The sequence below is a fragment of the Typopeltis vanoorti genome, chromosome 9, assembly GCF_054136105.1.
Source record: "Typopeltis vanoorti isolate ZY-2024b chromosome 9, IOZ_Tvanoo_1.0, whole genome shotgun sequence".
Classification (NCBI taxonomy): domain Eukaryota; kingdom Metazoa; phylum Arthropoda; class Arachnida; order Uropygi; family Thelyphonidae; genus Typopeltis; species Typopeltis vanoorti.
This window is the reverse complement of record NC_143557.1, coordinates 82,400,380-82,426,589: the sequence shown is the minus strand read 5'-3', so window position 1 is coordinate 82,426,589 and position 26,210 is coordinate 82,400,380. Positions and strand designations below refer to the sequence as shown.

The 26,210-nt window shown below is 35.2% G+C and overlaps 1 protein-coding gene across 2 annotated transcripts in view; it reads left to right on the top strand.

Annotated features, from left to right (window-relative positions):
• LOC150103204 (protein BANP-like) overlaps nucleotides 1-26,210 on the top strand; it is a 329,769-nt gene that overhangs the window by 171,453 nt on the left and 132,106 nt on the right. For both annotated transcript variants that reach the window (XM_090398157.1, XM_090398158.1), the window contains one exon: nucleotides 8,872-9,047. In XM_090398157.1, the coding sequence (XP_090254283.1) occupies nucleotides 8,872-9,047 (176 nt within the window). The remainder of the gene's footprint in view (nucleotides 1-8,871; nucleotides 9,048-26,210) is intronic.

The window sequence follows — 26,210 nt, the reverse complement described above, 5'->3', positions numbered from 1 at the left end:
TGTCCTGCACCAGAGAGAAAACATCACTATCAACAATAACATAGTCAATGAGACTTCTTATTCCTTGCCTCTTCTCTCCATGTGAATTTGTGCACATTTTTATATTGTTACATTGTGTTAGTAATAACCAGTCCGTGTCCTGAGCAGGAATCCAACAGGTATTTGCTAATATTATTAGCTTTGCTCTTTTTTCCAAATTTTTTCGAAATATTTTTTATGTCTGACAATCATTTCCTACTTTGCTATTTAGATCCCCAACAAGGACCAACTTTTGCTTTTTCATTGTTTTGTTTCAATTGCTTTCTCTAAAGCTTCAAACAATTCCTCCACTTCTACCTTAGTAGAACCTTCTGTGGGAACCATAGACACAAATAAGTCTCATTGTCCAGTTCCCCATTCTGATATTTGCCCACATTACTCTACTTGAGACTGCCTGCCATTCAAGATTACTCTCGTATTTAGTGTTGAATACTATGGCCGCTCCTTTTCTTTGATTGTCATTGTTGGAATATAAGATTTTGTATTTATTTCTCAGAAAGATCTCACCAGTTTTTGCCTTTTTTTGTTTCAGTTACCTGTATTATGTCGATCTGGTACTTATCCAATTCCTCAAATAGCTCCATTTCTTTGCCATTCAGGCTTCTTATGTTGAATGTACTGATCTTGAACTCTGGTGATGTTGAGTTAGGGTGTGTTTTAAGATTTGTTCCAGTAGCCGACTTTTCGCTGTTTGCCCTGGTTCTCTGGCAAAAACAATGGGTGCCTTGTTTAACCGGTGACGTCCCAGCTGGCATGAAATTCTGTCATGTTGTACCATCATTAATAATTTTGGTTTAAGCTAATAAGAATACAATTTGGTCGGCTAAATCCCAAATTGCCAGCTCATCCTTGTCCGTTCAGTATCTAGGTAGATATCTAACAGGGTGCACTACGAAAAGGTGAGGATTGGACATTAGGTCAGAAGCCCTGGTCGGTTCTCCTCATTCCTTTAAAGGCTATGTGAAGATCTCTTCTCAGTTATATAGCATTGACACTTAAGCACCCTGATTATCAGGGTATTTGAATAAACTAGACAAATGGGCAAATGAATGGGGGGTAACAGGTGAATGCAGCAAAATGTAGTCTTGAAATTTGGGATACATCAATGGGAGGCTGCATACTCTGTTGGAGGAGCTGTACTGGAGGAATGAGAGGGAAACGAGATCGGGGGGGGGGGGGGTGTGATGATTGATAGATACCTGAAATTCAGGGAACATATTGCAAAGGTGGTGAAGGTAATCGAGAGGATTGCTGCAATACTGAGGACGCTGACCTGCAGAGATAAAAGAGTCATTATTCCATTGTGTAAAGCCCTGATCAGGCCACACTTCAACCCCAGGATTTGAAGGGGATATATTAACTGTGGAAAGGTACAGAAGCAGATAACAAAGACAGTTTCAGCATTGTACAATGTTAGTTATGAGGATTGGCTGAGGGAATGTGGACTGCAGAGTTTGGTAGATAGGAGAGATGATATGATTGAGACTTTTAAACTGTTGAGAGGTAGTTACAGGGTTGACAATGGGGAGTTCTTTCACTTGATGCAAGAAGGAGCGATGGCAAGGGGTTACCCTTGGAAATTACAAAAGGAACCTGTGAGCAAGAGGATGAGGAGTAGTTTCTTTGCATGGAGAGTAGTTGAACCATGGAATACATTGTCTGATAGAGTAGTGAGAGTGCTCAAATGGTCAATGAGTGGTATGATAGACTTTGTGTTTCCTAGGAAAGACCTCCCATGATGAGTCTTTTGACTCCATGGAGGCATGGATAATAATAATGATGATGATCAGGGTATTAAAAAATTCAGGAGGAGAGGTAAATTTCAAGATCATTTTGAAAGAAAGAAAATAGATGTCTGAAGAAGAAGAGCATGGAGTTTTCTTTAAAGTATTGGTTTATAAAAAAATCAAAACCTAGGACAGGATGTTGAAGAATCCCAGTGAGTAGGAAAAATGAAGTGTAAGTGGCAAAGCTACATATAAGGTTGAGATCAGAGAAAAGTCATTTAAGTGAAAATGCTGAAGATCAGAAGCCATCCATAATAGCATACATCAATGAACAGAAAAGAAAAAACAATTGCCTACCCAATTAGAGATTGAATGGCAGACTACAGGATTAAAGTTTGTTAAACTACTCCTCTAGGTCACTCAACTAAGCTGGATCCACAGGAAAAACAACTTCAGATAAAAATACGTTACATCATATGGTGCGTTTCTTTATACAAAATCTCTTTATATAATAAAATAGGTTTGATTTATAAATAAATGTGATACCATGTGATGAATATGATGGCAAGTTTTCATGGCAACAAGAGGTTATGCTTGCATTGTCAGGTGACACAGAAGTGTTGTTTACTTGGCACCCTACAAATAGGTGTTTCAGAAACTAAAAGGAATATGAATATTCATCAGCGCCTATTCCAGGGAATGATTGCATTACAAAAACAAATGCTATTTTGGACTTTAAAATATAACACAACAAATGCTCATTTCTTGTAGACATAAGTACACTTCAATAAAAATTTTATTGAAGCGTACTTATTATTCAAACAAATCTTAAGCTCATTGAGCCAATCGTTCTTCTAATAGCACCTCCATATTACAATTCAAAGAAAGGACAATGTTCCCTCTGGAAAAGATCTGAGTTGGATTATCACATGATGAGAGGAATCTTTGTGGTGAAGGTGGGTCAGCTACAATCAGATACACACAATTTACAAATAAAAAATACTATTAATTGACAATAGGTAGTAAGTAGATGGTGGATAGAGATACTGTGTATATATATGGAGGATTAAATAATGTAAATGTGAGATGAGCACACTGCAAAAGAAAGGATGCCATTGAGCAGATGTGTAATTATATATTATTATTATTCCTGACGCCTCCAAGGAATCCGAAGACTCATCGCGGGAGGACACCTACAACTGTCTCAACCACTACACCGAACCTCTACTACGAATCATCTCCATCAACGCCATCTACCACTCACCTCCACCACAATTAGTATTTTTTGTCTGTAAATTGCGTGTGTTCTGAAGGGCCAATTTGTCTGTATGCGGGATGAAAAACCCGAGTTTCCGGGAGAAAAAAACCCTGCTACCTCCATATTAGATCGGCTAACTCACCTTCGATTGAAAATCGTCCAGATAAAGATTCCTCCCATCGTGACGAGAATCGAACTTAGGCCTATTCCAATCGAAGGGCACGCTGTACCGCTGTTCTTCCAATTGTGCTACGGAAGCTGGATAGAGATATTGTATATGTATATATATATATAAAGGATTAAATAATGTAAATGTCAGATGAGCACACTGCAAAAGAAAGGATGCCATTGAGTAGATGTGTAATTAGAGTATATACAGTACAAATTGGTTATTTTGCATGGAAAGGGAAGATATATAAACAATATGATAAAATGGGACAGCTATGAGCTCCATCCCCCTTTCTCCCTCTTTAGTCAATTTCTACATAGAATATTTAGAAAACTGGGTATTTAGGCTTAGTGCTGGTTTACACTCAATATAATTTAATGGAATAACTACCGCACAAAGAGAATTTATTAAACAGCAGGTTTAATCATTTCAGTATTTCGTCTCTGTCACAGAGACATCTTCAGGAATACAATGTTAAAATTGTAATAAAGTACACAAAATTACACAAGAAACAATAAGCAGATGAAAAAATTAGATTATGTGAAGACTAAAATCTCATGATAGGTCTCCTATATGGGTGCTGCTGTCTTCATATAGTCTAATTTCATCTCTTCCACTTATTATTTCTTGCATGTTTTTGTGTTATTACACACCCAAATAGCCAACACCTTAAAATACATTTCACAATGGAACAGGAATCTAATGACTTTGCCTTTCCTGATGGTTCATTATCTTTTTCTGTTTTTAGAAAACTTACATGTACTGGGAGATATTTGCACAAACAATCACACCATCATCCTGCTCAACAATATGGTATCCTAAAAACACTAATTCACATAGCCAGAGGTATCTGTTGCAGTGGTAATGCTGTTACCACTGAACTTACTTGCTTGTGTCATACTTTTTAGCCAATGGCTATAATCTTCAAAAAATAAACAATATACTAAATGCTCCCGGAAATCCCTTTCATCACCTAATATGCAACACTACAGCAAAACTATTACCATATCATACATTCAGGGCACATCTGAAAATATATCTAAAATGCCCAATAAATATCAGTTCTGCAACACATTTAAACCATATATCAAATTGGCAACTCTCATCCATTCTCCTAAGTACAAACTCTTTCCTTTATCACATCCAGGAGTGTATGAAGTGCCCTGTACTTGTAACCTGGCTTACTATGGACAGACAGGAAGAGCTATTGATATTTGTCTTGGAGAATATAAATACCTTTGGCACTATCATTATAGAATGTCAGAGCTAGTAGATCATACCTTGGATACCCCTTCACACAGAATTAAATGGAAGAAAACAAAAGTGCGACAGAGAGGTCATTATAAGTCAGAGAGAAAGAGAGAGAGAGATTGTTTATGGAATCAGCATCATCTTTAAAACATTCCCCAAACCTCAACAAGTATGACTATATCGATTTAGAAAATTATGAGGAACAGTCATTTTAAGATCGAATTAATACTAGTTCTCTCTCTCTCTCTCTCTCTTTATGCAACAATAGATGGTGCCAATTAGGACTTGAGTTTCTAGTGTTGTCCATTACAATTTTTAAACTGGTCCCACTGTTAACTAAATTGTTGCTGTTCATGTACTGTGGCAAACTGTTTGCCACAGTACATGAACAGCACTGTGGCAAACTGTTTTGTGTTCTGAGATGATGGATATAATACCACAAAATATCAGCAGATGAGTTAAGTAAATATGAATTATTTTCTTATTTTTCTTGTGTTGTAAATTAATACCATTAAATAAATTAACATATTCTAGATTATGTTTAATAGCACTTAAGAAAAAAGTAATCTTAATGGAAATTGTAGAATACTGTTTGATGGTACAACACAACAAAGAATTTATTATTAACATCTGAAAGCCTCTGAAGATTCTCATGAATAAACATTTATGATAATTTTTTTCAAGGAAAAAAAAGCTATTAATAAATGTGGAATAATACCATGAAGTGTCTTTTATGATTAGCTTTTCAATAATTTTTTTATCCAAATTAGTTTATTATTTATACACTCTTTGATGTAGGTATCTACTGGGTACCGAACAAACAATAATGGGCTTGCAAATTGGGAGTTATAACTAATAATTAGGGAATTGACAGCATACACTAATAAGTGTACGCTGTCAATTCTCTAATTATTAGTTATCATGTATAACCAGCGTATAAGCCTCTCAACAAGAAAAATTGGGAGTTAGCTGATGAAGTTGTACTCTCTGTTAAACCACAAATGCATATGATGGTACAACATGATGAGATTTCATGCCAGTTGGGAGTGTCGCCCAGTTAAACAAGGTACTCTGCTGTTTTTTGTCAGGGAATTAGGATGAACAGTGAAAAGTTAGCTACTGGAACTGGAAAGGAAATCATACTTGCAGAAAAATTTGAAATGTATCACATGCAGATAATTGACGAATAAGACAAAAACAGACGAGATCTTACTAAATAATAAGTATAGGATGTTATTTTCAGGCAATAATGATCCAGGAAAGGAAGGAGAAGCGATAGCTTTCAGCACCAAACATGAAGATAAACTTCTTGATTGGAAGGCAGTTTCAGATATGTGGGCAAACTCCAAAATGGGGAAATGGTCCCACAGAAGGTTCTTCCAAGGAAGAAGTGGAGGAATTTTTTGAATCATTAGAACAGGCTGTTGACATAAAGAAAATGGAAAAGTGGTTCTTATTGGATATCTAAACAGCAGAGTAGGAAATGAATCCCACTAAGTGTATATAGAAACTTGGAGAAGAAAGCTGGATTCAGGCCAAATAGAGTTTTTCAATGATAAATTTAGTTTAATCCTTTATCCCAGTGAGAGCAAACAAAGTTTGCGCCTGAAAAAATCTTCAGGACTGAATATAATATTGTACTATCTTATCTGGGTAAGTAGTACAACACCAGGCAACTCGTAGCAAAGGTGGAGCATGCTACCAACACTCCTATCCCAGTACCTCCCATAATGCAAAACACATCTCCTTGTGGATATGTATACTGTTATGCATTAAGGGATTGGCCACTACCCCGACTAGTTTCGACCTTTATTGAGGTCTCTTCAGTGGGAGCCAGGCCCAGAGTTGGAGATACCAGGCAGAAGCAGTAGCAAGGTCATCTTTACCTATAGGAGTTGCCAAAAGGTTTGCCACCTTTTTATTTTTTTTGAAGATATTTTCAGGCACAAACTTTGTTTGCTCTCACTGGGATAAAGGATTAAACTAAATTTATCATAGTCTAACGTAGTGAAAAATAAACTTTCAACATCTTTCTCTAAATCCAGAGTAATTTAATAAAAGAAAAGGTGGCAAACCTTTTGGCAACTCCTTGACCTTGCTACTGCTTCTGCCTGGTATCTCCAACTCTGGGCCTGGCTCCCACTGAAGAGACCTCAATAAAGGTCAAAACTAGTCTGGGTAGTGGCCAATCCCTTAATGCATAACAATATACATATCCACAAGGAGATGTGTTTTGCATTATGGGAGATACTGGGATAGGAGTGTTGGTAGCATGCTCCACCTTTGCTACAAGTTGCCTGGTGTTGTACTACTTACCCAGGTAAGATAGTACAACACTATATTCAGTCCTGAAGATATTTTCAGGTGCAAACTTTGTTTGCTGTCATTGGGATAAAGGATTAAACCAAATTTATAATAGTCTAACCTAGTGAAAAATAAACTTTCAGAGTTTTTCAAGATCAGATTTTCACTAAGACAAGTAGTTAAGACATCATGGGAATATGACAAGGATCTGTACTTAAGTTTTGTAGATCTGGAAGAGGAATATGATAAGGTGTCCAGAGAAAAGCTTATCAAAACATTACAATTATATGGGATGAATGGAACATTATGCAAAGCAATACATGGTCTATATTTAAGTTGTCCGTCAGCAGTTAGAATTGAAGGAAATACAGGAAGATGGTTTGAAAATAGGGAGAAAACTATGAAAATAGAAAATAGAAAAACTTCAGCTGCATTTTGAATGGAGATCCTATAGAACAAGTAAAATATTTCAGCTATCTAGACACAGTTTTTAGCAAAGATGGCAAGTCAAATTTGGAAATAGACAACAGAATAAGCAAAGCTAGTATGGTGGGTAGCCAGCTGAATAAATTTATATGGAATAAGAGATTATAGGTATTATTTCTGGAAAAATTCCATGTTACTCCTCTAAGTAAATATTATTTTTATGGCTATTTAGTCTATTTTTTTTTGTTTAGGAGTACTCCTTTTTTTATAATGTCATTGGCTTTTTACTCAGTTTTTAGGGCATTACTGATGTTTTAAAGACAGATATATGAAGAATATATAGGAAGAATAATTTGGACATACCTTTGTAGGATGTTGCTGGTTGTCTTCTTATTCAGCGGCATCCAGCGTATGGCGATATACATTTATCTGCTGTTAAAGTATGACTGAAAGGAATGGGGGGGGGGATAGAGAGAGAGAGAGATGTGAGAGAATTTTTGGTGAGGTAGGAGGTGTGTGAATTTTAAATCTGGGTCTTTTAATGGTGGGCAGAGAATTCTTAGGGTGGGAGGTGAATGGAAGATAAAAATTTTTGGGGAAGGAGAGGATAAGATCAGGGGTGGGAGTAACAATTTGTGACCTGTTTCGACAGTTTGTCGTCTTCGGAGCTCTTGGGAGAAGTGGAATAAGAGGGAAATTAGCCAAAATACCATACTAGCAGTCTACAGAACAGTGTTTAAACCAGTTTTAAGTTATGGATCTGAGAGTTGGGTTAGAAATGAAGCACTTGATCAAAGACTATAGACCACAGTAATGAGGGTTCTGAGAAAAATTAGGGAAGTGAACCAATGGCATCAGTGGCAGAATCATGTTAAAAATGAAGATATTAAAAAGGAACTTGACATTGTTAGCATTCAAGAATGCTAACAATGCAGAGCTAATCTAAGGTGGTATGGGCACTCAAATGGAATGAGTGAAGGAAGGTTAGTAAAACAGGTGTTTGATGCCAAGACATCTCTTTCCTGACATCAGGAAGACAATGGTCTAGTTGGATTGATTCGGTTGGAGGTGCCTTAGAAGTGCAAAATGTTAGATATGACAACATTGGAGTGCTCACAAGTAATAGATTGATTTGGAGGAAAATTGTTGATAGAAGATTAATAATAATGTAAACTTAATCATGTGTTGTCATAGTAACCTAAACTAACACCCCTTGGGGGTACATATCAGGAAATTGATAATGATGATGATGATTGATGCAATCTATGCTTATTCTTCTGCCTTATAAAGCAAGATGTTTGTTCTTCTGATTCATAAGCTGCAGAGGTTTGTCTGTATTTTGAGTCTTCCTCTGTCTTTTCTCTTCCATTTTTTTTTTTTTTTTTGTTTTAAACATCATTTTGCTAATCTCTCTATCTCTCTTTTTATCTTTGATTATACTTAAAATTATGCTTGCTTATATGCTTCGGAATATTAATAAATCTTAATTCTTGGAACTCTTATATCATCTTCTTCACCAGCTCTTTTTATATCCAACCTGACTCTTATCAATATATTTAATTCAGTGTAGACACTACTGTATTATGCTATGTTGACTAATTTTTCTCTGATTTTATATAAATTTATTTAATTGCTTCCTACTCTTCTAGACTTGCCAATAATGTGCAAAGTATAAATATTTATTTTTTAAATGCTAGCAAGTACTAGAGATGTTACAAGAAGCAATCCTTCAGAGACTGGACACAATTGAAAAGAAAGTTAAAACAATTAATCTTCGCTGTCATTGTCTGGAAGAAAAGGTTGGAAATTTAGTATCCAGATTGAAAGTTGGTGGATTAACTAGTAGGTTGACTTACTCATCTGGAAAAAATAGGTAAGTAAGATATTATATTTTATATATGTAGTTTTCATATATTGCTATTATGTTAATTTATATAAAAAAAATTAATATGAATTTCATCCACAAAAGACTGTAAACCTGAAATATGCTAGTACTGTGAATAAGCCAGTCTCATAAGGAGGCAATAGAGGTTTTGCTCCCAGAAACTCGGGTTTTCACTCTATAAAACAGACAAACCAGCCAGAAGAACACTCATTTAACAAAGAACAACAATTGCTTCTTAACCCATAGTTTCTTTGGCCATAATTCCAGACAACAATAATAGTACTCTTGCTGGACTGAGGGATAAATAATCCGGAACACCTGTTCTGACGAAATATGACACTTTTCAAGATATCTTAGGACTCCAGTAATGAGTATACTCCAGCAGTCACTTTACACCAGGTGATGAAAATCATCTGCTACCTGACAAATTAGTTTCCCAGACTCAAAATAGAAAGTCCATCCACCATTGTGATTATGATTTAGATTGTGTAATAAGGCTTCAAAACTTTATTAGAATAGACATTCAATTTAAAGATGCTTCGAAGCAATTTGGTATTATCCCAAAGGATCCTGTGGCAAGTATCAGCTCAATGATGGGCTAATCCAGATTAGTGATTTTAGAAACTTGCTTTTCAGGTCAATGTTCTGTTGGTCCAGAGTACAATAAGTTAGCAGAATCTGGGACTTGATAAACATCTAGTAGTGACACAGGGACAAGCTTGGGAGAGGGCAGTAGCTGGCATATGATGTTGATGGGTGACGCAGGAAGCTTCGGCATATTGCGATATGTTGAGGCATCTCTCACAGGATAGCTTCTATGGATTTTATCTTGATTTGACTTATGTGGAGAGAAATAGTCAATTAAATGTTTAACTGTGCTCAACATGTTTTGGATTGAAACAGAGTTACACAGTTAAACATTTAATTGACTAAGGTTAATTATAGTACAGATATTTGAGTACATGTATTGTGAACCATCGTCAGTGGAGTATATTACAGTGGGAAATTAAAAAATCAAACAACAATGAAGGTGTATGGAGAATGGAATCCTTTCTTGTTTGCAGTGATGAAACAGCCAGATAAAAACAATACTATTGGGATCAAATGAGGTGTGTATATTTTTTAGAAAAAATAAATATTTTTTTAGAAAAAAAAACATTATATGTATAATATTAAGAAGTATAGTTTGTGATAATATTTCCCAGAGTTTTTCCATGGAGGGTCTATCATTAAAGTTGAGATTAGGGCAGTGTAGGACTTGAACACTTTCTTTAAAAGAATGCTTGTATTCATCGGAATGTCTGTATAATGATTTAGTATCATTGCAGAAGATCCTGTGGTTAATATTTGTAATCCCATATTCAGCTAGACTAGATTTGTTACATTTTTTGGAAGCAATGTTAGATTAAAGTTCAGAGATCCATTTCGAAATAGATCAGCCTTTTGTCCAAAATACAATAACTGTCCATTGCATGAGACTGAATATAATCCAAGTAGAGATTGAATTTTATCTTTTGGAGTTGGTAGCCTACCACCTCAATTTGTCATCACCATCTCACTCTTCATTTTTACTTTGTACACCAACTTCTTCACATCCCCCCCCCTCCTCATAGAATACTTCTCACCTCTCAGATGATTAGTAACCAAGACAATTAGTTCTCTTCCCTTACCTTTTTACATCTGGATGGTATGACTAATATCATTAATTTCCATCACATGCTGCCTCAAGTTATTATCTCTCAATAGATGGTGTATACATTCCATTTCCTTCCTGCCATGTGATCTTTCTTCCTTTCAATTTATATCTCGATAGTTGAAGTCCCCAATAATAATCACTTGACCTGCACTAATCAGCAATATCTTAGATATACTAGTTAATAATCCTTTCTGCCCTAGAAACTATCAGGCTGAAAGCTGAGATTATTCATCACTGTTGAGAAACAAAAGAAAAGAAAGGAAGAACACTTCTTGGAAGGTATGCTAAAAGAGCCTCAAGCAATAGCTCAGCATATATATATATCAGAAATTTCTTGTTTTATTTTCATTCCTTTGATTGATTCTAAATAAAAATGCTGATAGATATTTTGTCTGGTGTCACGTGCAACTTAATAGAAAGATATTTATTCAATTACTAGTTTGTATGCCTATTATCTACATTTTCAAATTAAATACAAAAAAGGGGACATTAACAGAGATATTTCTAAATTACAGGTGGCATCCGTGATTGTCCACAGTTGTGTTGGTAGATATATTTTTTGTTTTCCAGATGGACATTAGCAGATTTTACAGTCTTTCCATGGCAAGCCAGCTTATAAGTGCAGGTAGGGAGAAGAATATTGATCTTTGGAGAAGCAGTTATGGCATTTTGAGGTGACAGGAATTATTATCTCTCTCTAAGGGTGTGTGTGTGTGGTGATGATATGTGTAGCTTGTGTGTTCGGAGGAATTATAGCTTGGTGGGAGAGCCAAGTGTTTTGCTGATGCTGTTGGGATTGTGGCCATTATATGACGGGTGGGAAGATGAGTATATTTGTGTTCAGCTGTGATAGGTGCCTGATTGGAGCAGAGATTGGCATCTATTTTGGGTGGTATTTTTGGATTTCATGTTGGTTGTTTCTAGGGGGGGGGGTGATTGTTTGTGGGTTGATTTTCTCTTTGTATATGTGTGTGTGGGGGGGGTTGGCAATTAAGGGACCAGACTGAAGAAACTGAATAACTACAGCAGTAAAAATACAAATACTCTAAAACTACCAATGTTATTATGAGTCAGGACAGGAATATCATACTTTAGACAATTATTCACATACTATTAGATATAAGAAAAGCAAAGTTCTCTAGAATTTGTTACATGTTGGAGAGACTGTTTTTGGAATCAGCAGCAGTGAAATCCTCCCCAAAGCTCAACAAATGGGGCTGAAACATTAATTTTAAAACCGACTCCAATTGAAACTTGTGTAAACTTCTTTTTATCCAACAACATAGAATATCATATTAGGACTTGAGTTCTTTTTCTGCTTTTCCATCACAATTGTAAATTATTCTTACTAAAAACTGATTGTCGGTGCTTATTAGTGGTAGACTATTTGTGCTTTGAAGATGATAAGTATAAAAACAGTGAAATAATAGTAGCTAAATAATAATTACAGATACACTACCAGTTTTCTGGCACTGAGTTCTATTGCCATGCTAGATTAGCTGTTTTGCCGGACCAACAAAGATCACATTAATACTTTATCAGTACACCTCTCATCCACTAATTATACCTCACTCATGTCTATAAAGCACCATAGATGACTATGGTGCTTTATAGTCATCTATAAGTGATTTATGATTAATGGTTTATGGTTAAGCTTTATAATTAAGTGATTATATGAAATGCATTTATAAATCATATGGTTCAAGTGGATATGAACTTATGCTTGACATCATGACAACTGACACTTGCTTAGAAACCCTAGTTAGGGTTAAATGCAAGCAAATAAGCTAAGAATTACTCAAAATCAAGAGATCACCATCAAGTGCAGATGTAAATGTGAGCGCATGCACACACACAACACCATATGTGGTGGCCCAGTTAACTAGTTGAGTGGTTGGTGGTAATTTTAAGTGCCCTCTTATAATTTTGTTTTCAGGCTAAAGGAGGTGTTGAACCATCTATTGCCGGAAAATCAGTGGTGTGCCTGTATCTTGTTCTTATGGTGATGTGTGATAAGATGAAAGACAGAACTATAGATAAACAGAAAATGATAAAAATACTTAATAGTATTCTTATCATTTTCTTTATCATAATGAGGATATTTAGTACATACCAAAAAATTATGAAGATGCTTAACTTCCTTCCATCATAAGTTAAACTGGATTTTCTAGTGTAAAATTTTCTTAAGTACCCTTATTTGCCGGCATATAAGATGCACTTTTTTTCTTTGAAAATAGGTCTGAAAAACATTGGGTGCGTCTTATATGCCAATACTTGGTGTTTTATTACTTTCATTTCTGGAAATTTTCTCTGTTCCATGTTATGTGATTTCTTTCTTGCTTCCTTGCAGTGTGTGAGAGCATTCCAGTTACAGTACTGAATGCGCATGCGCTGTCATCAACAATCACAGCTGTGTTCCTGTTTGTTTAAACTTTCCAATTGTTGTCACGGTTGTTGTGAACAGCGATAAATTTCTGCCGTTAAGTTTCTCTAAATTTCTTGGCAAATTATGACTGAAAAACGTCAGCATTGCTACAATATTGCATACAAGCTACGTGTGATTGCGTATGCTTAAAGAACATGGAAACAGGAATGCTGTGAAAACTGAGACAGTGGTTAAATCATTTAAGAAGTGAAATTAGTAATGCACTGGATGGTACAGAGGACAATTTGTTGTATGAGGACTCAGATTCTGATTTAGAAGAGGTTTCAAGTGTCTCTTCATTTAGCTCTGGAGATGAATTTCGGGGTTTTGACGAAGAAGATTAAAAGGTGGGTACTCTTTCCTAGTTAGATTAGGTATCTGTTGAAAGTAGACCTACTTATTACTTTATAATTGAAATACTGCAAATTCATTATAATATTCAGTGATAAAGTCTTTTTCCTAAAAATGTGTACAAAAAAGGTGGTGCGTCTTATATGCTGGCAAATACGGTATATTTATTCGACTTTTGAAATAATGCTGGATTTAATATCCACTTGATTTTTATAAATTTTGCATTGCCAAAGTGAAGCCTTTTGGCTCTTTATTTTAATAAATAAAAAAGATGATTGTAAGATTACGTTCCCTGGGTCTGATTAATATATTCTCAGTGGGCTGTCTTGTGCATGTTGCGCATCAGGTGCAAACTCACTTGGCTGTATATAATTTCCCTTCTGAATCATATGGGCATATTTTTACAAACTGCTAGTCTATATGACATTCCAGTTTCAATTTTTCTGGTGGAATTTTTGTATTAAAAATTTTTGAACTGGATTTTTAAACTATTTGTGTGTTGTGTTAATGGCATAGAAAATCTCCAAATTACTTACCTTATTTCAGTAGCAGTGAATAAGTAATTGGCATGCCTCTGATGAAATTCTTCAATCTATCTCAGTTCTGATTGGGTTCCAGACAAGTGAAAAGAGGGTAAGATAGTTTCATTGTACAAAGGTGTCTCTAAGACAGAGGTAGCAAACTACAGACCAATTAATATATCAGGAGTGGTTTTAAAGTATTGGGAAAGTTGGTTAAAGGTAAAATTCAGCATGGGGTGGATTGTAACATAGGGATGCAGTACTCTATAGTGGGCAGTACAGCTTTCTAAAGGATAGGTTCATCTCTCATTTTATAATAAAGTGACCTCAGATTGGATAAAGGAAATGGCTACACCATGATACTGCTAGACTTTGCAAAAGGCATTTGACAGAATACCACCACATGGAAAACTATTACAAAAGTTGGAGCAAATGGGAATGGATATGAAGATAGTGGCATAGATGGAGGGAAGTGGCTGACAGACAGACACCAGAGAATAATATATAGTAGAGTGGAATCTAGGAGAATGAGGGTGACTAGCAGAGAACTTCAGGGTTTTGTACTAGGGCCACTACTCTTTAATTTGTATATCAATGCTATGTTCTCCACAGGACCTTTTGAATGGGAAAACCACCCGGCTGGTTTTACTGACCACCCAGCTAATTAATGTTGTGAATTGACATGGCTAAATAATGAGCAAGAATGGAAAAATAATTTAAGACTTTTTTAATTAATAGTGATGAGAAATCGAACCGGAGAGTCTCGATACTCGTGAGACCAGCTCAATTTCTTGAATTGCAAGCCAATCTTGAGAGCTTCGGATATTCACTTTGATGCACACCAATCAGTACACGGAAGAAGACAAAAATCAGGATCTCGAATATAACAGTATTGGTTGCAAAGAAGATCTTTTATGAAAGAGACACAATTTTGATGTTTGAAAGAAATAAATTGTGAAAATTGAGCGAATTTGAATCGAAGGCAAAAATCAAAGTTAAAAATCTACATTTATTTTTCTTGATAATGGTTTTTGTCCGAAGATTGTGAGTCAAGTATTTAATATTTTATTTTGTAAAAGAAAATAGGCCTGTGCATCAAATATATTTGTGATCTCGAGGAATTCTCGTAACTCTCAAGGACTATAACGTCAGTCTCGAATGATCTCGGGTATTACTGTCAGTGCACAATTCAGTGATTTGTTCTGAATAATTTAATAACAATGATATTTTGTATTTATTAAATTACCCCATAATGAGTAAAAAGTCAAGTCAGAAAACCACACTCTTAAGTTATTTTAAGAAAGGTGAAACCGATAAGCATAGTAGAGAAGACACCAAACCAACTACAGAATCGTTGATTTCTTCAGAGTCTCTTTCAAATGTAAAACGTGTGTCTAAACCCCACTTATCGGGTATTAACAGTGAGTGGTTTAAAAAATTCCATTGGTTAGTGGTGAAAGATAATGGAATGATATGTTCCACACGTATGAAATATGGAAAGAGATGACCCACAAACAAGGAAGTGACTTGGGTAACTATACCATGCACAAGACTTCTTTTTGAAGTCTCGTGCATGGCAACAAATGTAAATTAGCAACAACATTGAGCTCAAAGAGTCTTTTCCAAAATGTATACTAGAAGAAACTGGAATAGGGCAAATTGATAAATCAATTTCAATTTTGAATAACTTGCAGAGAGATGCTTTTCTGGGAGCTTTAAGATCTATGTATTATTTAGTGAAAAATGAGTTACCACATACTACATTATTTGAAAAATTGCCTGAGCATTGCAAGACTATGGACTGTTCCTACTTAGAACATCTTAACATTGGTAAAAATGTACATTATACCTCAGAATGAATAATGCAAGAGTTGATTGATATTTTAGTATCAGAAATTAGATCTGAAATACTGAAAAATATGCATTCTGCAGATTATTTCAGTGTTTTATGTGATGAAACTACAGACATCTCAGTTTTAAAACAGCTGATTGTGTACATTATGTTTGTCAACTTAGAAAAGAGGTCAGGGTTAGTTTTATATCATCTTGCAATATCATTAATGCGAAGTTGAGACTGTAACTAACAAAGTAATTGAAACCCTTGACTTAAAAACTTATAATCTGGTGGGCCTAAGATCTGATGGAGCAGCTGTCATGATTGGAAAGCAAAAAGGGATGTTGCAAATCTGCTCAAAGATAAAACAGATGGACTCATGGTCAACTGTCATTGTGTAAACCACCGACTGGCTCTTGCTTGCTTGTGCCCAAGCAGCTGCTAAAGTGCCTTATTTAGTCATGTTTAATAATATCTTAAGGCAATTGTTTTTCTTCTTCCAAAATTGCTCAGTCAGGATGGCTGGTTTAGCTCAAATCCAAAATATGCTGAACACTCCTCAGATTAAACTTAAAATGGCTAGTGACATTAGACGGCTGTCTCATGATTCTGCAACACAGTCTCTAAGAGAATGTATGGTGAGTGTTATAACTGCATTGGAAAGAGAGGCCACCGAACGAAATGATATCACAGCTGAAGGTTTAAGTAAATATATCAGAACATACAATTTCGTAGCTTCACTAATGATGCTTTCAGATGTGTTACTACCTTTATCTAACTTGTCTAGATCAGTGCTTCCCAAACTTCTGGATGTAAAGGCCCCCTTTGGAAAAATTAAAATATTTCACGGCCCCCTCGAAAAAAAATCGTAATATAGACATATTATTATAATATTTATTGTATTTACATTCAATACAAAACATACACAGCGAATATTGCAAAAATCAAATGCAAATATTACTTTTTTAGCATCTTACATACACATTTGACATGGCATATTATCTCATATTTTTATATAGATAGATATATTGTTATTGTACATTTGCAGTACAAGCACATGAAAAGAAAAACAATTAGTAATAAACAAAGTAAGAATTAAAAACATAAAAGAAGTTTAATAACAATTTAATATGATGGATGTGTTTCAATACTGCTACACAAAAAGTCAATATCAGGTGAAATATTTGAAACTGCAATTCTTAGATTTCTGCTTTGAAATGAAACTTATATGAATAAGTATATATTTACTAATATTCATTAAGCGCCGAAATACGCAGGAAGAAAAATTTGTGAACCCGCACCAATGTATGATTTTTTCCATTAGAATATAAAAAATAACAAAAAAGAAATAATAAATAATAAAAATTAAATACGTTTCTTTTAAGATAAAAAAAATCGACTTAGTCTTAAAACATTTTCAATTTGTTTTCATTATTTCACGGCCCCCCTCAACAAAACCTACGGCTCCCAAGAGGGCCGCGGCCCACAGTTTGGGAAGCACTGGTCTAGATCATGGCAAAGGCAAGATGTTGACTTAACTGAAATAGAGCCAGTCTTAGAGACCAGAAAACTCTCCATCATGGAATTGAAAGACACTCCTGGCAGTCATTTTCAAAATCTTCATCAGCATCTTTCAGGTGAATGGTCAGACCTTCACATTGATTATTCAGAGTCTAATGTTATTATGTTTAAGACTACAATATATGATAAATACATAGGCACAGTTAATAAACACCTAGACGCAAGATTTCCAGATTGCCAATCATTTCCTGCTTTTCAAGACTTTTCAATGCAGAAAGTCATGATCAACGTGAGGCTTCCGAGTTCTTTTTGATTATTATTCTAGAAATGGAAGTCCTGCAGTTTTAAACTATGAAAATACTAAATTAGAATGGGCAGTTGCATCAAAAAATGATTAATGGACAGTCATAGAAAAATCTAGATCCAAGACAAATACTGCTGAAATTAGCAAAACTGTTGGACTGGCTGTACCTGTGAGCACAGCTGAATGTGAAAGAGGTTTCTCTGCATTACAAAGGATAAAAACCTGTATGAGGAATTGCATCAGTCAGAACACTCTAAATAATCTGATGCTGATTTCACTGGAGGGACCAGATCCAACAGATTTTAATTACTAAAAAGCTGCTGACAGCTGGGCTTCTAAGAAGAAGAGAAGAATTAATGTATAGAATTTTAAGTTGTGAGCATTACAAGGTTTTCATTACTTAATGAGAATATAAGAAAAATCCTAGTCTTGTTTGTTATAATTACTATATAAAATGTTATCCTTATTTGAAGTAATTTCTAATAAAATTACTATTTTAATTTGTTATGAAAAAGGGTCTTCTTAACTCATTCAAAATTTTTGTTCCCCGGCTAATGCTTCATTCCACCCAGTTGGTAAAAATTTCTGAGAAGAACACTGCAATGATATAGGAAAAGATTTAAGATAGATATTCAGTTGTTTGCTGATAATGCAAAACTAGATAGATTAATAGTTGATAATAATGACGTCGTTATCCTGCAGGATGATTTAAGTAAATTGTCATTGTGCAAAGGATAATGATTGTCGATTTAATGTTGCAAAATGTAAATTTATGCATTTCAGGTTGAAACAGTTGCATACAGTGTATCATATTGATGGTACTGGATTGCAGGAAATTGATGACGCTAGGACTTGAGGATAATGGTGGACAAAGTGTTGAGGTTCAGAGGGCATATTGCAAAAGTTGGTAAAATAGCTCAAAGTTTTATTCGGATGTTGAAAAACATGCTAACAAGTAAAGATAGGGAAGTTATTATCCCTCTTTATAAGGCTATGATTTAGTTGATCTTGACTACTGTGTACAGAGTTGGCCATCTGAGTTCCTTGGGGGGACCAGGAAGATCACATTCACGATGTGATCCATTGAGAAGATTCAGAAACGAGTGACTAAGCTGGTGACAGGTTTGTGGAATGCTCCTATAAGGATAGGTTGAAAGTTTGTGGGTGACAAAGTTTAGTTGATAGTCAGAAAAGAGTGGACATAATAGAAACTTTTAATATATTAAAGAGGATTTATAAAATTGATGCAAAGGAAATTTTTCAGTATATGACAAATAGTCAGAGAACCTAGGGACCATCTGTGGAAGTTGTGTAAGATTGTGGTTAGTTGGGTATTCAGACCAGATTTTTTGCATGTAGAGTGGAATTTTTTGCATGAATGAGTGGAATGGATTCACAGAATTAGTTGTGAGTCTCCTGTGAATAGCTTTAAGGAGAGGTATGATAGGTTTTGTGTGTATAATAATTAGTTAGTTTGGATCTTCCAAAATGAGTCTCTGCACTCCATGAAGATACTGTATAATAATATTTCAGTTCTAGCATAAAGCTTCACAGTTCTTTGTTTTATATTTTTACCTGAGGTGATTTCTAAAAAAACAAGATAAATCATGCTGATCTTTTAGTATTAGTCAGGCTTTTTCTTTTTTTGGAAATAAAATTGTGCTTATCCATTATTTTAAAAGAGATTTTTAGAGTATTTTAATTTCCTTTTGCATTAAAAGTTTTACTTTGTTTTGTGCCTATGCAGTGCAGTAGTGCTTAGGGAGATTTATTCTGAACCATCTCCCCCCCCCCCCCTGTGCATGCACACACGCACACACACACGCATTCCCCTATTACCCCCAGATCTTCATAAATGTAGTTGTATGAAATTTGAGAATGATGTGTAATTCATTCTAACACAACTGGAATTTGGATATATATTTCTCTGTGACAAATTTATATTCAGGCCTATTTTTCCTTAGATGTACCATTATTATCATCATCAATTTCCTAATATGTATACTCAAGGGGGGGGGGGGGGGGTTCAGGCTACTATGACAGCACTACATGATTAAATTTACATTATCACTAATCTCCTATCCATAATTTTCCTCCAAATTAGTCTATTACTTATCAGCACTCCAATATTGTCATATCTAACATGCTTCTAAGGCACTTCTGACTGAATCGATCCACCTAGATCTTAGTCTTCCTCTGGGTCTCTTTCATGCATCAAACATTAGCAAAACAGGCATCAAATACCTGTTTTGCTAAGCTTTCCTTCCCCATTCTATTTAAGTGTGCTTGCTTGCATATTTAGATTAACTCTACTTACATTCTTGAATGCTAACAGTGTCAAGTTCCTTTCTAATATCTTCATTTTTAATATGATTCTGCTATTAATGCCAATGGTTTAACCCCCCCCCCCATTTTTCTCAGAACCCTCGTATCTGTGGTCTCTGGTCTTTTATCAAGTGCTTTATTTCTAACCCAACCCTCAGATCGATAACTTAAAACTGGTTTGAACACTCTTGTATACTGCTAATTTGGTGTTTTGGCTAATGTCTCTCTTTATTCCATATAAATTTATTCATCTATTCAGCTACTACCCACCATATCAGCTTTGCTTATTCTGTTGTCTATTTCCAGGTTTAACTTAACATCTTCACTAAAAACTGTGCCTAAATAGCTGAAAATTTTTTTCTTGTTCTATATTCTCCATTTAGAATAAAATTGATGTGTTCAATATTTCTGCATATTTTCATAATTTTGATTTTTTTTTTTTTTTTATTGCTGATTTTCATTCCAAATTTGTTACAGCTGTTATTCACTTTAGTTGGAGAATCTTGGAAACTTGCAATAGATGTGTTTAGGAGTATGTCATTTGTATAAAGTAAAGAACTAAGTCTGAAATCTTCAACTCTAATATCAGGCCTAATGCCACTTTCTTTCACATGTGATCCATATAGGATGAATAAGAGTGGAGATAACGTGCATCCTTTTCTTACTCCTGATTTTACATCAAACCATCTTCCTGTATTTCGTTCAATTCTAACTGCTTTACAACTTAAATATAGCCTATGTATCGCTCTGTATCATGTTCCATTTACTCTATATAATAATAGTGTTTTCATGAAAAGTTTTTCTCTGGGCACCTTGTCATATGCCTTTCCCAGATCTACGAAACTTAAGCACAGATCCTTGTCATATTCTCATGATTTCTCAATTATTTGTCATAAAGCATAAATCTGATCTTGACAACTTCTATTTGGTCTGAATACAGCTTGTTTTTCTCCAAGTTTCTCTTCTACAATCTTTCTCATACTTGAAGAGGAACTATTAGAGTTCTACTCCAATCATACGTGATTCGACCTTCAAAACAGGTCCTGAATTATGCATAACCACTGCAAGACTTTTATACCTCCATACTTAAGCATTTCTGGTGGGAATATCATCTACTCCAGCTGCCAAAAAGTTTTTGATGACTTTTCATACCTGAAGTATTCATATGTATTGCCTGCCTCTTAAAAACGTTCTAGTGGTTCTGTCAAAGTAATTACTCCAGACATTTAGGATATCCTTATCTGCAGTTTTCATGTCACTTATCATCTTTGATTCTTTTTACTCTTTTCTCCATTTCTAAGCTTTTCTGTACCTTTCAGAACATTTTGCCTCCTTTCTGATATTTATTTTCTATATTCTTACCAGTCTTATCACGAACTTCTTGTATCTGGCATAGCGTTCTTATTTTTCTCTCCTTACAGACATCTTCTACACATTGTTTGTATAGGGATGCTTAAGGACCAATGCTGTATAACTGAGAGACGACCTCCACATAGCCTTTAAAGGAATGCAGAGAAATGACATGGTCTTCTGATCTAATGTCTAATCCTCCACAAGAAGGTGCAGCCTGTTAGATATCTACCTGGATACTGAACAAATGAGGATGTGTTGGCAATTTGGCATTTAGCCGACCAAATTTTATTGTTATTGTCTTAAACCACAATATGAAATGATCGTACAACATGACAGAATTTCATACCAGCTGGATCGTCACCCAGTTAAACATGGCTCCTGTTGTTTTCACCATGGAACTAGGGTACAACAAAAAATCAGCTGGTGGAACAAATTCTGAATCACATCCCAACTCAATATCACCAGAGTTCAAGATTGGTACTATCAACATAAGAAGCCTGAATGGCAAAGAATTGGAGCTGACTGAGGTATTGGATAACTACTAGATCGACATAATAGGGATGACTGAAATAAAAAAAGACAAAAACTGGTGAGATCTTTCTAAGCAATAAATACAAAATTTAACAATCAAGCAAAAGAAAAAGTAGCTATAGTATTCAACACTAAATACGAGGATAATTTTCTTGAATGGCAGGCAATATTAGAATGGAGAACTGGACAATGAGACTTATTTGTGCCTATGGTTGCACAGAAGGTTCTACTAAGGTAGAAGTGGAGGAATTTGTTTTGGCTTTAGAGAAAGCAACTGACACAATGAAAAAGGAAAAGTTGGTCCCTTTTGGAAATCTAAATAGCAGGTTAGGAAATGATTGTCAAACATGCAGAAATATTTGGGGAAAATTTAAAGAAAAGAGCAAAGCTACTGATAATGGCAAATACCTGTTGGATTTCTGCTCAGGACATGGACTGCTTATTACTAACACAATGTTCCGACATAAAAATGTACACAAATTCACATGGAGAGAAGATGCAAGGAATAAGAAAAGTCTCATTGACTAGTTATTGTTGATAGTGATGTTTTCTCACTAGCACAAGATACTAACATGTACAGAGGATTTGAAATTGTAAGTGATCACCATTTAGTCTTGAGCAGGATAAAATTGAATTTCATATTGAAAAGAAGAACATTTAAGAAAGTTTTTAAGTGCATAACAGTTGAGGTGCTCTCTGATGTTAACTGTAGACTAAAATATACAAACACCATTCAAGAAAAAATGAAAGCGCTTGAGAACAGGAACACCAAACCTTGGAGATTCAGTGGCAAGCCCTGAAGAAAACATCGTTTGATTTGGCCAGATTATGGTAAGGTTGTCAGCAAGGATAGACAAATCAGAACTCCCTGATGGACACAGGAAGTTAAAGAGGCAGGGAAGGAAAAGAAGTGAGCATATCAAAAGTTCCTAGTGAATAAGTGCTCTTAGAGAATACAGAGACAAATATAAGAAATCTAAACATTGTGTAAAACTAACTAAACAAAAACAAAAATCAATGGAATATTTTGGTAAGAACATAGAAAATAAATAGCAGGCAGGTGGCAAAATATTCTGGAGGATGTTGAAAAAGCTCAGAAATGGAGGAAAGAGTGATGTAAAAGGAATTAGAGATAATAAAGATGACATTGAAAACTGGAGAAAAAGATATCCTATGTATGGAGTAATTACTTCAAAAAATTGCTAAATGAAACAAGATTGACAGTACAGTGGTAAAAAAACATCCTGAAATGTGGAAAGGCAGCAGCCATAGATGATGTTCAACCAGAAATGCTTAATTATCGAGGTATGAGTCTTGCAGTGGCTGCACTGCATAGTTCAGAATGCCTGGACAGAGAGACGAATTTCCAGATGATTGGAGTAGAGCTCTCGTAGTACCTATATATAAAAAGCAAAATCAAACTGAATGTGAGAATTAGGTATTTCCCTACTGAATGTTCCTGGTAGGATTTATGCAAGTACACTTGCATAAATCGAAAATCAAAATCGAAAATCAAAATTCGCTCCCGTTCCTGGACACTAGTCACACGTCTTCCTTCAGGCAGTCTATCCTTCACGATTTACAAAAAACCGACACACACTGGCCAATACATACATGCTAATTCATACCACCATCCATCCCAAAAATATGGAGTCATTAACACCCTTAAAAACAGAGCTACAACAATTTGCTCTAACCAACAAGCCCTGAAACAAGAACTAAAAATCATCAGCGACACATTCATAAATAATGGCTATAACAAAAATACTATTAATAAAATACTCCATAAAACAACAACAAAAACGAATCTAGATTACTGTAAAACCATAGCCATCCCATACATTAAAGGGTTATCAGAAAAAATCAACAGAATCCTACAACATTATAACCTCAATGCCACCTTTAAACCACCCACTAAACTTAAACCACATTCAACTCCTCTAAGGATCCTCTCCTCCCATTAGCACATCCTGGAGTCTATTGCATCTGCTGCACCTGTAACTTACCGTACATTGGTGAAACAGGACGGACAATCCCTATACGCAAGAAAGAACACATTAGACACATTAAATATAACCATTATGGTGAAGCAGGCCTCTCAGACCACGCGCTCAACACCTTACACCAAATCATCTGGAAAAGCACCCACTCTTTACACCACCCAAAAACCTGGTATGAAAGGAAATTTAAGGAAGCCTGCGAAATCCTGATAAACCACCCAAATATCAACAACAATGATGTCATGAAAATTCCAAGGATCTGGATGCACACATTCAGCCTACCTAATATATAAGATCCATCATAAGTCAGGAACCATTCCATACCAACTGGCTGAAATGTACAAGTTTAATCATGATGTTAATATATGTATATAGATAGATACTTGTTGTTGCGCCCAATGTATTTCTACAACCAACAGATAACACTAATAATAGGACTCGAGCGTTGATGTATAATTTTTTTTTTTTTTTCCACCAGAGGTCACGCCAACAATTGTTGCAGCGGTTGGTTAGTATCTTTAACAAACCAGTTTGATTGTAGTGTAGCTTGTTCTCTGTGTATAGTTGTATGCTCCAGAAGATGACCTTGACATAAAGGTCGAAACGTCGAATGTAGATTTTAGTTATATTAAACTAAAGTTTTTATTTAAACACGGTAGTTGTCTCCATAATTTTCAAAATTGCATTGAAAATATCAACTGCATTGTGAATGGAGAACATTTCAGCTACTTGCCATGATTTTTAGTGAAGTTGGTAAATTAAATATGGAAATAGACAACAGAATCAACAAAGCCAGTGTGTGGAATAAGAGAGAAATTAGCTAAACACTAAATTAACTGTATACAAGACAGCATTCAAACCAATTTTAACTTATATATCTGAGAGCTGGGTTAGAAATAAAATACTTGACCAAAGACTAGCGACCACATATATGAGAGTCCTGAGAAAGATTAGAGGCGTGAACAGATGGCTTCAATGGCAATATCATATTTAAAATGATGATATTATGAAAGAACTTGCCATTATTAGCATTCAGGACTGTGTTTTCAGAGCTAATTTTAGGTGGTCTGGTCACTTGAACAGAATGGGAGAGGAAAGATTGGCAAAATAAGTGTTCTCTGCCAGGTTGGCAGGAAAAAGACCCAGAGGAAGATCAAGATGTAGGTGGATTGATATAGTAAAAAGTGCCTTAGAAGACAGAAATATAAGATCTGAGGAAAATTGTAGACTGGAAGTTCGTAATGATGTAAGTTTTTCATGTAGTACTATCACACTTTCATGTAGACCCCTTGTGGTACATGTCAGGAATTTGATGATGATGCTTGTATAGTTGAGTCTACACTTTACCAGTAAAAGCTTTCAACTTAAATTCTTTTTGAAATTTTCCTATATACTATTCTTTTCAATGTAACATCCATTTTTATCCTGCTTAGTACTAAGTAATGGTCAGTTCCTACTTCAAATCCTGGAACCGCATGAAGATATCACTATCAGCATTGATGAAGTCAATGAGGCTTTCTTATTTCTTGTGTCTTCTCTTTATGTGAACTTGTTCACATCTTTATGTTGGAACACAATGTTTGCAATTAGTAGTCCATGTCCTGAGCAGAAATCCAGAAAATACTATTATTGTTATCCTTGCCGTTTTCTCCATTTTTCCCCAGAATGATTCTATTTGCCTGGAGATTCATTTCTTATCTACTGTTTAGATCTCCAACAAGGATCACTTTTTTCATTTTCTCGATATCATCTCTTTTTTCCAATGACTCGAAAAATTCTTTCATTTCTTTCTTTAAAGAATCTTTTGCACCAATAGGTACAAATCAGTTTCATTGTCCATTTCTCCATTTTGAAGTGTTCCCCCATCACTCTTGAAATTACCTTGCAATCAAGAAGTTTATTTTCATGTTTGTGTTGAATGCTATCGCTACTTCTTCCTTTCGTTGATCTTTATGTCTGAAAATTACATCCTATACTTATTATTTAGTAAGATCTCATCTGATTTTTGTCTCCCTTGTCTCAGTAATTCAATTATGTCCCCCATGTATTTTTCCATTTCTTCTGCAAGTTTCATTTCCTTTCCATTAATATCCTTATATTGAGTGTTCCTATCTTCCTTTCTTCTAACAATGGGTTTATTCTTCTTCTTTGTCTAGATGTTGAGTTGGAGATTGTTCCAGGGCCTGACTTTTCACTGTCCACCCTGGTTTCCAATGAAAACAGTGGGGGCCCTTGTTTAATCTGGTGATGCCCCCAGCCAGCATGAAATCTCATCATGTTATACCATCAT